Source organism: Phocoena phocoena, chromosome 2, assembly GCF_963924675.1.
Source record: "Phocoena phocoena chromosome 2, mPhoPho1.1, whole genome shotgun sequence".
Lineage (NCBI taxonomy): Eukaryota > Metazoa > Chordata > Mammalia > Artiodactyla > Phocoenidae > Phocoena > Phocoena phocoena.
In genome coordinates, this window is record NC_089220.1 from 176,618,292 (window position 1) to 176,635,794 (window position 17,503).

Here is a 17,503-nt window from a genome sequence, read left to right on the forward strand (position 1 = left end):
TAACCAGCTGTCACCTTTCACAGATTACAGGTTTGTACTTTTTTCGTTGTGTTGAGGTTTGTGGAGGAATATTCTGGCTCTTCAAATGTTGCTGTTCTGTTAAGCATTTGGGGGATATTTCATCAGCTATCTTATGCTGTAATTCCATCATCAGTATTTTACATAGTATCTCTGCAACCCTTGTGCTCGTCAAACAGATAGAGAGAGATGGAGCCTGAGATTCTGCACTGGCATTTTAAAAGTGAGAGCTTCTCCAACCATGGGGCTGTCTTCTGCTTATCGCTTTTAGCAGTTTTAGCTCAAAAAGATGATAAAATGTCAAGGTATCAGAATGGGAAAAAAAAAAAGTGAAATTTAAGGAAGTGGCCTGTTGATATTTCACAATGACTCCGTTCAAGCTCTCCTCTTTAATCATGAATTTGTTTTAATAATAATGTTTGAACGTATTATTTAAATATTAAATACAAATTTGACCAATCCTACAAAGTACATAGTTAAAATGTTTACTTCACTCATTCATGCAAAAATATTTGAGCATACACTAGGGGCTGATCTTTCTAGGTGATGGGAATACACAATACGGTAAAGAAACAAACATTATTGTCCTTGCATTCTGCCTTTCTCATCCGAGGTAGTAACCCTGGGACTACCTCAACAGGACGAGAAAACTTGCGGCCGCAACACACCCGCACAGGCTGGTCAAACTGGGCAATTAAACAGTAGGCACACGAAAAAGAGAGAAAGACACCTGTTTACGAAGTGCACCCAGTCGCAAAAGCAGGGAATTCTCACACCCCAGCTGTCCTCCTCTAGGGTGGACGTGTGTAATAAAGATGCTCATCCATCAGTGACACATCTCAGAGCGTAGTATGTGTTATCTGCCCAAAACCCCCACCCTGAAAGAAGCATCTGGTTGGATGTCAAGGCATCATCTGAACCGAAGACATGGGCCTGGCAAACCTTCCCTCCCTGTGAATCCTGGACCCGGTCTCCAGCCTCCCTCACCCGGCCATGCCCAGGCTTCTGCCATCAGAAACAGCATCTTGCTTCTCAGCGGCTTATTTAATCTTAAAATGTGTTCAAGTTGACTAACCTGGCCTGAGAGACAGAGAGAGCACATTTCACAATGCTAGCAATTAAAATGGGTTTGGAGTTTGGTTCTGGTAACCAACTGTCATTTCTTAAAAGGAAAACATACAAAACTAGCTGCTGTTCCGTTCCTATCTCCCAAGGTGAGAGGACCAAAATTACAACTTGCAGAAACAGCTCTGTAATCTTTGTCAATTAATCCTCTTAAATTGACCCTGTCCATAGCCCTTTAACACTCATCATTCATTAACTCTCTTCTGAATACCAGCGCGCAGGTGTAGAGAGCGGTGCTCTGATCTGGATGGGAGGTCGGGGAAGGCCTCTGGGAAGAGACTGAATGGGTGGCCAGCTATGGCTGTGCAGGCCTCTGGGAACAGGGCTTTCCAGGCAAGAGAACGGAGGACCCCGGGGGACTGACTGCAGCAAGCAAGGGAGGAACCAGACATGAGACAGCGCTGACGTTCGGGGCTTGAACACCGAAGCCACGGGGGAGCGCTGGGTTTTGTTCTGAGCGTGACAACACGGAGAGCAGGCTGTGCACGTGCGTGCGCGCGGACAGGAAGGCAGGAGGCCTTCAAAGAGGACCGAGGGCTGGTCTGGAGGGGCAAACGTGGGCAGGGGCTCTCAGGCCCAAAGCACATCGTGACGGCAGAGCACGTGTGAGAACAAAAACGTCTGGGTCTTGAGCAACTGGGGGGGAACCGCGGTGTCAGCCCCTGAAGACGGGAAACAGGGGAGGATAAAAGTCTTAAGCGCAAGAGCTCCTCTTTTTCTTAAGAGAATTTGCCATGCGTGGTAAGGCAAGTGTTAAACTAACGTGTGGGGAGCTCAAGGAAGAGACCAGGGCTGCAGATAACCTGGGTGAAACCGACCTAAGAGTGGGATTCTTAAAGCCAAGGGCGCGGACGAGCTCACCTCGCAGGATGCACTTTTAGGGCACTCCCAAAGCTCGGAATCGGGGGAAAGGGTACAGCAAGTCATAACAGCATCTAAAGCCAAGTTTTTCACTAAAACAGTGCAATTAAATTATATGAAACACGACTGGAACACCACTCTTTAAAAATTCTGTAGTAACCTGGTATTTTTTGTTTTCTTCTTCAAACGCATAAAATTATGCACTCTTTCAAAACAGACTGTTCTGAAATAACTGCACAGCGTAGTCAAAACATATTTATTACTTTTCAGTGTCATTTTGTACACTCCAGTACAAATACAAGAATATAGCCATATTTACAGGTATTGAAAAGAAATCCGTATATTCAAACCCCACATCTAAACACAGTAGCTTTAAGTCCTGAACTACAATAGTTCTGGTTTGCAGTGAATTACTTCATGCCCTGCCCCCTCCCCCCTTTGAAATAATCCCTTGAAGTTAAGGTTGTGTTTAAAGACAACAATAGATTGTTTCTGAAATGGGTTCACAATTAATTCTTTGAAAAATTTTAAGCACCTCCTTTCCAAGATTTTACAACTGTGAAGCAGATACATAAAATCTGGAAGATAAAATCACTCATTTGGGCTATTCAAAGCAGCACAATGTCTTTAAAAAGGGCCGGCAGAGTTTTCAGTGTGCTTAAAATCTGGAGATATAGCCCAAGTTTTAAAATGAAAAGTTAGTCAAACTAGTTAAACAGAAAACAAAGGGGAAAAAGGTAGGGAGGCTGGCTCCTCGGGGATAAGACTCTAACAGACCCACCTTCACAAAATACATTTTATTACAACATCAGTTTTTAAGGTTTGAATGTAACACCACTCATGTCCCTTTTAAAACAGAAAAATAAAAACCCTGAGGTTTCCCAGGGGCTATTTGTATTTCTATTCGCTAACTGTCTGAACCAAGGTGTCCACCAAAGTAAGATACGTGCTCAAAGCCATGGCAACAGGACAACTAGATAGAGAATATTCTGGGATACTATGCCTATTTCAATAAATATTCCCTGGTTACCTCAAGAAGGTTAGTAGCTGGACACCATGTGTGTATTAAAGTGCAGTATTTAAAGTAATTCACTACAGAATAAGTGAATCAAATATTATAAAAATATTTCCACAAAATGTTTAATTGTTTAAAAATTCACCGGGGAAATTTCAAATTAGGCATCACGTATGTGTATGTGAGCAGTTCCTTTAGGGATATAAACATTTTTAAAAGTCAAAACAATAAGGTGACATAGATCAATAAACAATTGGCAAATCAAGTTCAAAGTTAGCTTAAATCACAAGTTGCCATCTGACTGGGAAACATCTGCCTACTACATCATCTCTCCAGAAAAGGTACAGGCCTACATCAGTAAGGGCTCTAACTTAACACAGTTCTCCGGAGTTTCATTTACATGCACTAATCAAGTCCAGCAAATATCAACAGTCTCACAGGTACTAACACTTTATGGCGATATAATTTATAACATTTGTTTTTTCTTACATTTTAAAAGTACCCTCAAGTTACAATAAAAAAAATCAGTTTCCAGTATGACTCTAATTCTCAATTACACCGGAACGTTTTTGTATTTTAGAAAGTATCATCCATACTGTTGCTTAGAGTTCACTGCTCTGAAATTTACTGAGAACTCTGAGCGTTACCTTCCACGCTTTAAACATGCTCAAAGCGCACGAGCAGTGTGGAACTGCGGCATCCCAGAATGCAGCGACAATGGCTAACATCACAAAAGAAGCCCTTGGTGCTGGCAGCTCTGAGAGCACGTGAACACATCTGCCCAAGAGGAAAAAAAGCCTCTAAATTGGGTAAGTTAAGATTATGAAATTAGGAGGATTTTCAGCATAAAGAAACCCTTGTGATCTGATTTAATACTGGCAGTGTCATGCTAAGGCCATGTGACCAATATTTTAGCAAAGAAAAAAAAAAGCCAAGGTAATTTTATAGTAGCAATAGTTTCTTTTTTTATTTTAATATACTTTAGGAAACAATATACAAAGCTGAGCCTTCCCACCATTTCCAGGTAACAGCAGGAAGCTCCAATTACACAAATTTAGCGTTTTGTGATGGCTAAGAACAGCAGTCAGCACCAGACTTGAACAGTTAGCTACAACACAAACATCCTTCAAAATGAAATGTCATTAATAGCAAGACAGGTAAACCAGGGTTTAACAAATGACAACCACTTGGGAAGTGACTTAATCATTCTTGTTGAATTTCATATTTCATTAAATATTCTTATACACAATTTCCTGTTAATTGCTTTAAACAAAACCTTCCTTAAGGAATTACTTCAATTAAGTATAAATGTTCAACAAGAATAGTTCTGACAAAGAATCCCCAGGTAGTTCAAATTCTAATATGCATTGACCAAAGGTAAAGAAAAATAACAATTTGTGTTTGTTTTAACATGTTTATTATAACAGATACAATTCACATCTGACTAGCTGTTTCCTCTTCCCCCACAACCATGTTCATTGGGCCATTTCCTTATATTTGAGCCATCAATGTACTTTCAGCACACATGCCCAGCAGTACTTTTAAGTCCATTCTTACAGGGTGCAAATGGATTTCAATAATTTACACAAACAAGTGGGTTATGCTCAATCACTGCAATTTTAAGCTACTGTACACAGGAATGAAAAGGTTATAGAAAAGTGCCATAGCAACAGTGCCTTAAGAAAGGAGAAAAAGAGGAGCCTTAAAAAATGGATAAAATCAGAGGAAGGATTTCAGAGGGAGATGGAGCACACGGGAAATGAAAACATTTCTCTGCAAAACAAACGGAGAAGCACTGCTCTTGATCAGGTGCAAGTGTGGAAACAGTTGTTTCATGGTATTTGTACTCTGCCCATATGGTTCAAAATTGTATCCTTAGACACAGATCGCCTGGCGCTTGCACTGAATCTTTTGAAAATGCAAGATTTCTGAATGATAAATTAACCCCCCAAATTTTTCTTTAAAAAAGCTAATTTTGCAGACAGGTTTACATGTAAAAGGCTAGGTATTTAGCCACCTCAGCATTGATTAGTTTTGGATGTCTAAGCTCTGTTACACATGGCTTCCCATGGCTTCACTCTACAAAACATATTTACAACGTGAAGAATACATCTACAAGAAATCTACATTTCAAGGGTTTTACAAATCCATCTTGTATCTTTCCCCTGAATTGAATCTCACAGACCCCCACCCCTTGTCATTTCCTTTGCCCAGCTTAACGGTCCAAAGTCTACTTAAATGCAGCTCAAAAATGTTAAGACTGGGCAACAGATTTACAGTTCTGTTCTCAACACCATGTGCAATTATTCACATCTTCACACCATGAAGGAATTCTGATTTTTTAGCTTTTCGAGTTCCTTAATTTGTTGTCTCAAAAATAGTATCCTGAAAAATAAGAGAGGGCGTTAGAACCCACGTGGTCACTATAAATGCTACAGAAAAACCAGGCTTTCAACTATAAAGATAGCTTTACAAAGAAAATGAGTAACTACTAGTTAAGATGAAGTAATTTAAAACTGGTTAGTCTAGTTAGGACAAGATCACCATTTGAAAACATTGCATATATTAAAGTATCAGGATGACAAAAGTTAGGAGGTTTCCTAGTTTTCTAAAACCCGTTCTCAATAAGTAGTTTGACTATAATGACTGACTTAAAAGGTAACGTTCACTGTATCATCACCAGACACAAAAGGCAGCAGACAACATGAGATAAACTTACACTGCGTGTTTTCTGGACCACAACATAGTGAGCCTAGAATTAACGAGCGGCAAGAGGCTAATCGTTTCTGAAGAACAATTCTCAACATAAATGTAGGTTCATAAAAATGGAGCAAAGTCCAACTGACACGTATATCTAAAACAAAAACTAAAACACAAATTCCACCGCTAACTCGATTTCCACGAACCCTGTTAACACTGTTCCTCTCTGACCCCTCTCTTCTGCGAACTATGACGATTACTGCTTTGATATAGCATGGTATCCGTGTACAGTCAAACATGATACATGACACGTGACTGATACGACACCTGTTTCAGTAAGCTGCTGTAACGAGTATCGCCTGCCTAGCAAGCCAAAATAAAGTTAAGTTTTATGTACGTTAGAACTACTTTCAGAGCAATCCTAGAGTAGAAAATTCCCAACTGATATTCAACAAGTACCTCCAGACATTTCAGTAGTTGAAAGGTTAGATAAAAACTCACTTTTCCACGTTTACTATAAATCCCAACTTGGCATTTATTAAATTTTTGTGATTTCATGACAAGATTAACTCTACTTATTGACCCAGTCACTCAATATAGACAGGAAGTGAAGCCAATGAAAGTTAAGTCCTCAATTTTGTAATAGGCATTAAAAAAAATTTCTATACTATTTAACACGATATAGAAATCCTACTTGAGTAAGATACTAGATTAAGAAATATGAGACAGAGTTTAAGTGAAAACAATTAAAGAAAGCAGATATATATCATTAAACTTCCTGGACAACTAAATTCTTAATATAATTGCCAAGGGCTCTATCGATGCTGCGAGGACAATGTCAACAGTGATTTGAATTTCGACTGAAATATGTACCCTCAGCAAGAGAGCGCTGCTCTCAACCGAACAGGGGACTCCTGGTAACTCGCTGCTGTCAACACCCCGCTTTTTAAATAAAACATTACTGGTACCATATACTGTCATAACGCAAGAAAAAACGTCTAATAATGAAGCATTTACCATGGGTTAAGAGAAATAAAATCTAGATGCCATTACCATTCGCCAGGAATATTATTAAATTATGAAAACACAGTTTACAGTATCATGGAATGTGATATATCAAAGAACTTTAAATTTCAGAAATGAAATTCGACTTACGTTCTTTAGTCCAATTTAAGATCTAATTATTTTAAGATACATAATTTTTAGCATTACCTAAAAAAAACAAAAAAATTCATTTCAGTGAAAGACTTACCTTTGCTCTCGCAAAGTTGCTTGAATTTCACATACTCGGACTAAAGATCTTAAATTTTTTAATTCAGTACAAATTTCCGACATATGAACGCTTCCCATGTTATGGGCTTCCTCTCGCAATCTCGATGCCTGTAATTAAAGAAATGAAAATCTCATGAAATATAAGTCATATTCACATACAAAACATAAAACATTAAATTTGAGTGTAACTTTATACCAAGATTACAAAATAAATCTTTTCCTTTAAATCCACAAAAATGCTCATGAATCTAAGGGGGAAAACGATTTTCTTTTAAAGAACTGTCTCTAATGGTGGAAGGTGTTCATTTTAAGATTTCCCCTTCAGGTTTCCTTGAGAGGACAGTATTTCCCATCTCACAGTAGTTTACTGCTGGGACAGAAGGACCCATGATTTGTGGTTAAATAAAGATGCTGGATCAGCCAAAGTAAAGTTCAGGTATTAACACTGATAAAAGGGCCTACTGTATCCCTGTATCAAGAGATACACAATGTATTTCCGTGAACTTACAGAACATTTCAGATGGTTGGTCATCTGATAAAAGGGAAAAGCCATGGCAGTAACTGCAACGTCCTAAGGTCCCTCATCCCAAAGCAGAAGCTTTTCCTAACTCCAGGAGCTAGTCTGGAGGGACAGTCATAAGATTAATAGTACAGCTGAACCTTGAACAACAGATCTGAACTGTGCAGGTCCACTTACACGTGGATTTTTTTCAATAAACACCACTGTACTACATGATCCACGCTTGTTTGAACCTGAGGATGACGGACTCCGGATATGGAGGGTTGACTATAAACCATACTCGGATTTTCGACTACGTGGAGGGTCGGCCTCCCAACCCCTGAGTTGTTCAAGGGTCAACTGCATTAACAGGTTCTAAAACTATCAGAGCAGCCGGCTGAGTAGAAAAAGCACAACGGCTCTGAGTCATAACACTGCAGTAAGTGCGTGACCCTAGTATAAATCTATTTGGTCTTAAAGGCCTCATTAGTAAAATGGGAAACTCATTATCTGCACTGCTTAGTAGTTTTAGAAAGTGGAGAAAACAAACATAAAGCACTTAGCACAGAGCTAAATGCTGAGCACTTGATAATGGGAGGTATACTGATAATTAAAATATTTTATGTGAAACCACAAAAAGTTACCTCACAAACATCCACATCAAATATTTTATAGAGGGACCACAGACCATCTAACTGGAACATTTTATAGAGGGACCACAGACCATCTAACTGGAACATTTTATAGAGGGACCACAGACCATCTAACTGGAACATTTTATAGAGGGACCACAGACCATCTAACTGGAACATTTTATAGAGGGACCACAGACCATCTAACTGGAACATTTTATAGAGGGACCACAGACAATCTAACTGGAACATTTTATAGAGGGACCACAGACAAACTAACTGGAACATTTTATAGAGGGACCACAAACCATCTAACTGGAAATTAGTTGCTTTAAATACAGCTTGAATCCACTGGTCCAGATTGGATTTTCTCCAGGTAGAATTAAGCTGCCAGTCACCCACAGGTGAAACACCTGCTGTGATCACGTGACATACCTGCTTCTCGGCATGATCTGCAGGCCATCCTTGAACATGTTTGATGAGACTTTCATTGAAGTGTGCTGCTAGCGTAGGTGTTAATGAACACGTAGGACGGGCAGATGAATTCTGTGGTACAACTGTTGCATTTGATGCATTACTACTAGAAGTATGATTTGGACCAGGTGACGGACTTCTCTGGCTACTAGAAGAGAAAACACTGTTGAACGTGTAGTATGTTTACAAGTGGTCTCTGGGTAACCTAGACACTGTCTGTCAATACCTTTCATTAATTTAAAGGTACACAAATTCCTAACAAAAATTTATTATTTTAACATCAAATAAATAGAACTTAAAATCCGAAGTATACTTATATCGTGTATTCCTAATACACTTTTGGGGGGTTAAAAGAGCCCCTTTAACATTAACGTCAGAGTTGAATTTAAATTATCAGTACTCTCCCAGATTTGACAGCAGAACCTGTTGACTTTGTATACTACAAACACAAGAATGTAACTAAGCAACAGTCACATTTGAACAGTTGTAGATATAAGGCACATTATTCTATCTTAAGTACATGAAGATATGGAAGGGGAAAAAGTACACTGCCTTTGACTGTTTAATATCAGAATAAAGTGCTCAATCAGAGGGTGAAACAATGTGAAGCAAAAAACTTTTACTGCAAAACAATGAATGAGTTTAGTGGCAAAATAAGACCAAAAAAAGCAACACTCTGAGGTTGCTAATCTTCTTCTAAAACTGTATGGCTTGGGCTAGGATCCGGGGATATAAATAATCACCCAAGCTGACTGCCTACCTGCTTCACATCAGTTATTTCCAAAAACTAAGTCTCTCTCCCAAAGGATGAAGCGTTTTCACCACTGAGGGTATTTACAGTTATACTGCAGCCTCTAATGCCAATTTAGAAAAAGCATCTCCCCCAAACGTTCTGAGCAATGGCAGCACTGCTGCAGCAGACAGCTTCCCAAAGTGATCGTTTGGAAGGGAACAACTCTCAAGTGGATGTATATGCTCTGAAATGCTCGTTTAGAAAACAACAATAAAAACAACAGCTGAATTATGTTGCCACCTCATAACAAGAAATAAAAACAGGAAAATCAATCAAATTAAAATCATTTAAAGTTAATTAACAAAGAAAACCGACAACACAATACAGCTCTATATCTGACAAGCAATCCGTACAGGGTCAGAGTTGAGGCTATTATTAGGAAAGACACACGCGCGCGGACACAGACAGACACACACACACACACCAGTTGTAAGATACTGGCCCAACTTTTAGATGTGAGATATTTGGCTTTATCAATACATTCAAATCTAAAACTGCTATTAGGAGGTTAAAAATGGTATCATTTCCAACTAATGAAGTAGTATAAAATCACGTGCCCTCTACAAGTATCACATATTACTACTCCCCCATCGTAGTTCACCAAGTAAAATTCTAAAGAAAGAGCCACTTTCTTCAGATTAACCCAGGATTCATTACTAGAGACAATCTACTTATTGCAGTAAGATTTGCCTTTGTAAATTTTGTAATACACAAAACTATGGTTAAGCTATCCACGGATTCTTCCAAGATCAAGTTCTACTACATATATATATATAAAAAATAATATCCAAACAATATGGCAATATGCCACATTAAGGAAAAAAACAACATGGCCTCAACACACCACGTCAACTTACTTTGAGCGCTGAAGACTTCGAGGAGAGGCAGGTTCATGACCCTGCTGCTTGTCAGCAGTTACAGGCTGCTGTGTGGCTGATTGTGAAACTGGTCCTTGCTTAACTACCGGAGTACTAACCTGAAACATCAAAATCTGGTGAGACAAGGCTTTTGCCACAGAGACAAAAAGCATGAAAACTAGGTAAGAACGAAAAGTTCTACCAATGAAATTATTCCTATTATTATTCTATTATCTTCCCAATTATTTCTATTCAGTGACTTTTAAGGTAACAAGAGTAGTCCTAACTGTCCTTACCTAATAAGATTAGTATTAGAAGTCCTTACCTAATAAGATCAGTATAAGAGATACAGCCACATATAATTGTGTTAAACTATTGTCATTTAGGGCCGAAATCCACATACTCCTCTAAGTCTAGTTAGTAATCTTAAACACTTTATATAATCTAGAGGTTTAAAGAAGTAGAATCAAATGAGTTTCCAAAGGTCATGTAGTTAGAAGGAAGTCAAGTTTTGCGACTTAGATCTAATTTCATAAAACAGCCCTGGGCCAAAAGATTACTTAGCAAACCAGCGTAAGAAACTAGTTCTCCTGATTTTGAGCCCAGTTTTCTTTCCAGTACACTATAATACCTCTTTTGATTTACTGTTATTCCTGTATCAATAAAAATAAATACGTTACCACATCATACAAATACAGCTGCTCAAATTTCAACCACATACAAAGAGAATGTATACACCGGTCTATCAGAGAATGAGCTACGGCCCATACACAATTCAACTGGAGCGGGCTTCAAAGAGATGTCACCCTATACAGGCAGACCAAGAGGTCCATGACTGCAGTGGGGACACATGTATTAGGGTGGCCAGAAAGTTCGTTTGGGTTTTTCTGTAAGATGTTATGAAAAACCCGAACGAACTCTTTGGCCAACCTAGTATCATTCACATTCAGATACGACAGGGAGAAAACAAGGAGTCAAAAATGGAAGCCCGAAATTAAGGCACGAAGGCAGACGGAGGCACCTGTGATTAAGTCACACCATTCAGCAGCAGAGGCTGTTATGGGGGGGGGGGGGGATAATTAATACCGCCCCAAACAACTCTGGTTAGCACTGCTGCTTCTGAATATAGAAGAGCATGTTCTTTTATAAAGAATATTTTTGTGAGATCAAATGTCCACTTACTTTTAAAAACAACTTGTAAGTTTTTAATGCAAAAAACTCAGAGCCACCTGCTTAAAAGGATTTGAAGTGACAATGTTAGGACCGACGGTGAACCCAACACTGCCACTCATGCCACGTACTCCTAGAACACCACCGCAAGATGGTAAGCTCTAAGAATAAGGTCTCTTTTGCTAAAACTCACCTTTTAATTCTTCTCCCATCAAAATACAGGCAAACAGTAAGGAACTGCACAAAAAACTAACAATTGTAACTCAAAATTTAAAAACTTAATCTAGACTGACTCCAAAACACACATAGACAAATGGCTGATGTAGGGAATGTAGGAAAGATGAGCCAGTAGAAGACCTAAGAGCCGGCCCACCATCGATTTCAAGCTGTTTCAGTACATTTTTATTTTTAAGCCTCTGCTTATGATTTTATTTTTTTGCGGTACGCGGGCCTCTCACTGCTGTGGCCTCTCCCGTTGCGGAGCACAGGCTCCGGACACGCAGGCTCAGCGGCCATGGCTCACGGGCCCAGCCGCCCCGCGGCACGTGGGATCTTCCCGGACCGGGGCACGAACCCGTGTCCCCTGCATCGGCAGGCGGACTCCCAACCACTGCGCCACCAGGGAAGCCCTTATGATTTTATTTGAATAAAGAGTTCTTTGGCATGAAAGTTCCAAACAGCCCACTGTTTTACAACTAAAAAGAATTTCCTCCTGTAGTTACCAGTAAGAGTTAATAAAAAAAAAAATTTTAACCTGTACATTCCAACTTCCAAACAGCTCAAGTTTTACTGGTGGTATGCTACAAAGCAAAGAATGAGTGTGACTGGGAACCGCTTATGAATTTGTGCGTAAGACTCAAAGGATGTAATATAAAATTGGCAGTAGCATGGTAAGGTCCTGTTCACAGTCCAGTAAGAACAGAAACCAGCAACTTTCTAACCGTGCTGAGGAGCCAGCCATACGCGATCTCGCTGGGACAACCAGGCAGTGTAGCTTAGTATTAATGAAATGGGTTCTGTGCTCAGAAAGGCCTAGGTCTCAAAATCTGACTTGACCACACACATCAGACTTAACGGAAGATTTCATTTTCTATTAAATGAAGCAAATAGTAGCTGATGTGAAAATTAATATAATACATATAAAGCTCTTAGCACAGAAACTGACTCATTTCTATAATTTGTAGAGAGATGGATGGACCTAGAGTCTGTCATACAGAGTGAAGTCAGTCAGAAAGAGAAAAACAAATACCATATGCTAATGCATATATACGTAATCTAAAAAAAAAAAAAAATTGTTCTGAAAAACCTAGGGGCAGGACAGGAATAGAGACACAGACGTAGAGAATGGACTTGAGGACACGGCGAGGGGGAAGAGTAAGCTGGGATGAAGTGAGAGTGGCATGGACGTATATACACTACCAAATGTAAAACAGATAGCTAGTGGGAAGCAGCTGCATAGCACCGGGAGATCAGCTTGGTGCTTTGTGACCCCCTAGAGGGGTGGGATAGGGAGGGTGGGAGGGAGACGCAAGAGGGAGGGGATATGGGGATGTATGTGTACATAAAGCTGATTCACTTTGTTATAAAGCAGAAACTAACACACCACTGTGAAGCAATTACACTGCCATAAAGGTGTTAAAAAAAAGTATGGAGAAAATCACTGGAAAACATGTTCTCTGATATCTCAGTCTAAAAATTCTACAAATATTAAGACTCAATTAGTATACCTTCTTTATCCACAAAGCCAATGAAGAGAAGAGAACCGGTGTATAGAAGTGGCACAGATGCAATTCCCTCCTCCAAGCCATCAACTGAGAGTCTAACCTGAACCTATTCTCACTCACCTGTCATTCATCCCACCACTACCTCATTCCCAAAAGAGAGCTTTTTCTCCAATATTCTAAAACATTATGAAACTTGCTTTAACCAGAAGTGGTGTCTTTCCCAATTTCCCTCAAGGGCGACATACCTTTGGCTGTGATGAAACAGGAGGAGTACTAGCCAAAGGCTTGACAGGGACTGCGTTAGTCTGAGGTGTGCTTATTCTCGGAGACACATAGGATCTCGGGGATGACGCGTCAGACGTCAAAGACATCGGAGACTGATTAGACGGCTGGGCTGTGAAGAGTGAAATAAAGCAAAAGCCGCTGTAGTTGACGTGCAGGAGACCTGCACACCTCTCCACACGCCCCACAGCCCCAGAGAGCACAGCTATCTGAAGTCAGCATCTAAGCACTCGCTGGGGTCACACTGACCAAACGCGCTGCTGAGCGAGACCGGCACACCCAGTGCGGCCCCCACTGCGTCTGAGAACGCACTCACCAGAAGGCCTCACCTCGCCCTCGCTGCCTCCTCCTCACCCTACGAGGAGGCCTGGCCATCCCCTCAGGCCCCCGCCCCTCGAGGCCGCCCAAGGGCTGGTGGCCCTCATGCGCGCTGCGCCAGTAGGCCAGACACTCCTGCTGCTTCGGCGGCTTTCTGCGCCGGGGCTGGGGGCAAGCCAGGCAACCCTTCCATTCCCCACGTGCTCCTTCGGGCCCCGTCCCCGCTGGGCTCCTGCACGGGGAAGAGGGCTGGCTAACTCAAGGCAGGGCTTGCGCGTTTCTGCATCCTCTGGTCAAAACCCATCTAACACCAACTTGAAGCAAACTTCAACTCTTAAAACAGATCCAGCAATTCGCAAAGACTGAGGCTATATCATAGTTCATTTTAGCTTTGGAGTAAAATATCTCACTAACGACTTAAATGCTGGATTAAATGTAGATTATATTGCAGATATGAGATGGCAACAGTGCAAGATATATGTCAAAAGCTTGTTTCATCTAGAAAGGTAAAGAAAAATACTACTTGTATACAGCAGTGTTAAAAAATCAAAATAAAATCAATATCATAGCTACGCTCTCTTCAAAGACTAAAGAAAAATCTGCTACGAATCCCACCTGACCCCACCAAGACACAATTCTAGAGGCATCTAAGAGTATAAGTACCTTGTGTAGAGAGCTGAGCAGCTTGAGAGATCAGAGAAGTCATGTTGAAAGCAGATGGTCCAGCAGTGAGAAACTTATGAATGATAGACTGCAATGAGGCTTGGGTCACAGCTGCTGTAAGAACTATAAACATATTACATCTTAAATTCAAATAAAAACACAGTGGCATATGTGGTATTAGTTACAACTTGAAAACTCAAAAGGAACCCAGAAAAAATCTGGAGTGTTTCCATACTAGAATTCCCAAAATAAAAGTCTAGAAAATAGGAGTAATACAATGAGCCTAGAGATGTGAAGTGATCTGAGGCAAAGGCAAAGACATTTAATGGGTTTATATCATAAAACAGTAGAGTCTCCTTTACAGTCAAGTTTAGGTGTCCAGTTAAAGGAAACTCCTCTATGAGACTTTTAAAACAGCAAAGAGTATTCACCGGAACTTCCGATTATACCAGAAACCTATCCGAAGGTACACAGGCAACGTACTTAGTACATTACTTGGAATTAACTAGGTAAACAGCAGTTATTTCATGCGATTGCACCATTACACCAGCTGAGCACTCAAACCCTACATCAACACCCACCCATAACAAGCTTTCAAAATGGATGTTAAAGGCTGAGTACTTTGCAATACCATGTATTTCTGAAGCATAAGACCTTTTATTATTGACATTTGCCTAGGCTATCATTTCTTCAAAATGTTTAAAAGTCCCACTTTGCCCAGTAAAATGTTTACCTATCAAACAACAAATACGGAAATGCTGAAGAGAGTAAGAATGGAAGATTAATGACCAACTAGCCTAAGATAGCTCCATTTTTAGGGTAAAGGAAGAACTTAACCACTTATGTGGAAGTGTACACACACAGAAAATTTTATAATGTTCATAAGGCTTAATGTTTCAATCTGAATGGTTTACGGATTAAAAACTACATCCACTTTTATTCAGACTTCTTTGAGGTGGCTGCCCAAATACTTCAGTGGTACACTGAGAAGCAAAGTTGGAATTAACAATGCAATTAACTAGGAAAAATAGCATAATGTTATCCATTACTTCCCTTCTCAAAAGTGTTCAAGTAGTTTAAGAACTACCTGAATTCCTATTCTTAGCATAAAATATTAGCATATTTTAAATATTCCAAATAATCATTTACCGACGTACATGAGATTGCTTGAACTATGTTAGAAACCAGGTGTTTCCATATCAGTTTTAGCAAATATTCTTTTTTCTGTTTTCACTTAAAAAGAAAAAAAACATTCACCATATATATTAAGCTGATGGAACAGTTATCTCCAGTAACTACCAGGTACGCAGCAAGTCTTGAAAAATTACACAGAAAATCCAAGTATTGCTAATTCAATTATAGTAACAAAGACCTTAAGCTATGGGGGATATAAACTCCAAAGCATGAAGTTCAAATGTGAATTTCAAAACAAAACAAATACCATTCCTATCCTGGGGATTTTACTAATTACATAATTTTGCACAATGCAGCTGAACTTTGTAGAAATTATCACGATGAGAATTTACCTTCATTTATCTTGGATATGTCCACATTAGAATTATTGAGTTGCAGCGTGGCTTGCAAAGCAGGAAGCAACTGTCTGAGCAGATTTGGGTCCTGCAGTAATGGAGGTATTGGTGACTGTGGGACAGGAGAGACAGGCATTGCCGAAGCAGAGGCTGGAGGGGCAGGCGTGGGGTTCAGTCCAGAGGCAGAAGACGTGGAAGGAGTTGTGCAAGAGTGTGACACCGATTTGTCTCCTGATGTGGATTCTAAATAAAAAGGAGATAATAAAGCTGAAAAACATGACTTCGATAGAGGAAACTGGAACCAACATCAAACAAGCAACACCCACGTGGCAGGCACCTCACTCAAGTAAGCTCATTTAATATTTACAAGGTAGCACAGAGGGGGCTCAGTAAACATCTGGCTGACTAGATATGAGGCAGACATTTCATATCCTGATTTCATAGATGAGAAAACTGAAAAGGATTACATAACTTGCTTGAAGTCACAAAACCCGGCAAGGCGGTGACTCTAGCATGCCCACGTCTGAGTCTCACAGTGCCACACTCCATTAGTAGTGCTGTCTCAAACACATGCACAAGCGCACCTTCTTGCACTGCATTTTGCCTTTACTGCATTTTGCAGTTGCTGCCTTTTTCTTCCCCCCCGCCCCGGCCAACAAACTGAAGGTTCTGCAGCAACCCTGTATTGGGCAAGTCTCTCCGTGCCATTTTTCCAACAGCATTCTTTTTAAATTAAGGTATACTTTGTTGTTTAGATATAATGCTATGGCACACTTAACAGACTACAGTATAGTGTAAATACAACTTTTATATTACATTGGGAAACCAAAAAAATTGTTTGACTTGTTTTATTGTGAGACCTGCTTCACTGTGGTGGTCTGGAACTGAACCCACAATATCTCCAGGGTATTGTCCTGTATTAACTACATTTTCAAATAAGCTTCCATTAGGATATAAAGGGACAATACAGTTCTCCAAGACTTAATTTCTATGCATCATAAAATAAGGTGAAAATGCTTATGAGCACAAAAACAGTCTACTTAAACATGACAACAGCCTCAATATCAATCAGGATAGTCACGGTGGTGAGCAACCCCAGAATGGACTAAGGATGTGATGCCTAAGAGGAGACTCCTACTTTGAACTTTTGTCCTTACAACTGAGTTTTAGAATTACATACTTTTAAATCTTTCGGATTTAAAAATATAAAGTAATGAACTACCTCTATTTGTATCACTTAATGATTATTAGCACTAAAAAAGATGCTTTTAAAAGCAAGAAACTCCCACAAGACCCCAACCTCAGTGTTTAAAAAGTATTAAACATGCATAAAAAATTATCCTTCGAAAGCCATCCTTGCAAATTACTTACATAGATTCAACGTAACTGAAATTAAAAGCCCAACAGCAATTTTGGTAGCATTTGACAAGCCAATTCTAGAACTTATTTTGAAGACGTATGGGCTAGTAAGAGCCACAAAATTCTTTGAAGAAAGAACACAGCAGGCTTCCCTGGTGGCGCAGTGGTTGAGAGTCCACCTGCCAACGAGGGGATGTGGGTTCGTGCCCCGG

The 17,503-nt window shown here is 40.0% G+C and overlaps 1 protein-coding gene across 2 annotated transcripts in view; it reads right to left on the bottom strand.

Annotated features, from left to right (window-relative positions):
• Positions 1 to 4,419: 4,419 nt before the first annotated feature.
• The window catches only part of WAC (WW domain containing adaptor with coiled-coil), an 83,383-nt gene continuing 70,299 nt past the window's right edge, over positions 4,420 to 17,503 (bottom strand). The window contains exons 7-13 of one of the 2 annotated variants that reach the window (XM_065871492.1): positions 15,930 to 16,175; positions 14,404 to 14,526; positions 13,386 to 13,534; positions 10,247 to 10,365; positions 8,558 to 8,744; positions 6,972 to 7,099; positions 4,420 to 5,404 (exon numbers count right to left, since the gene is read on the bottom strand). In XM_065871492.1, coding sequence (XP_065727564.1) covers positions 5,335 to 5,404; positions 6,972 to 7,099; positions 8,558 to 8,744; positions 10,247 to 10,365; positions 13,386 to 13,534; positions 14,404 to 14,526; positions 15,930 to 16,175 — 1,022 coding nt within the window. In that variant the 3' untranslated portion in view covers positions 4,420 to 5,334. The remainder of the gene's footprint in view (positions 5,405 to 6,971; positions 7,100 to 8,557; positions 8,745 to 10,246; positions 10,366 to 13,385; positions 13,535 to 14,403; positions 14,527 to 15,929; positions 16,176 to 17,503) is intronic. The other variant, XM_065871491.1, reaches the window with a different exon arrangement.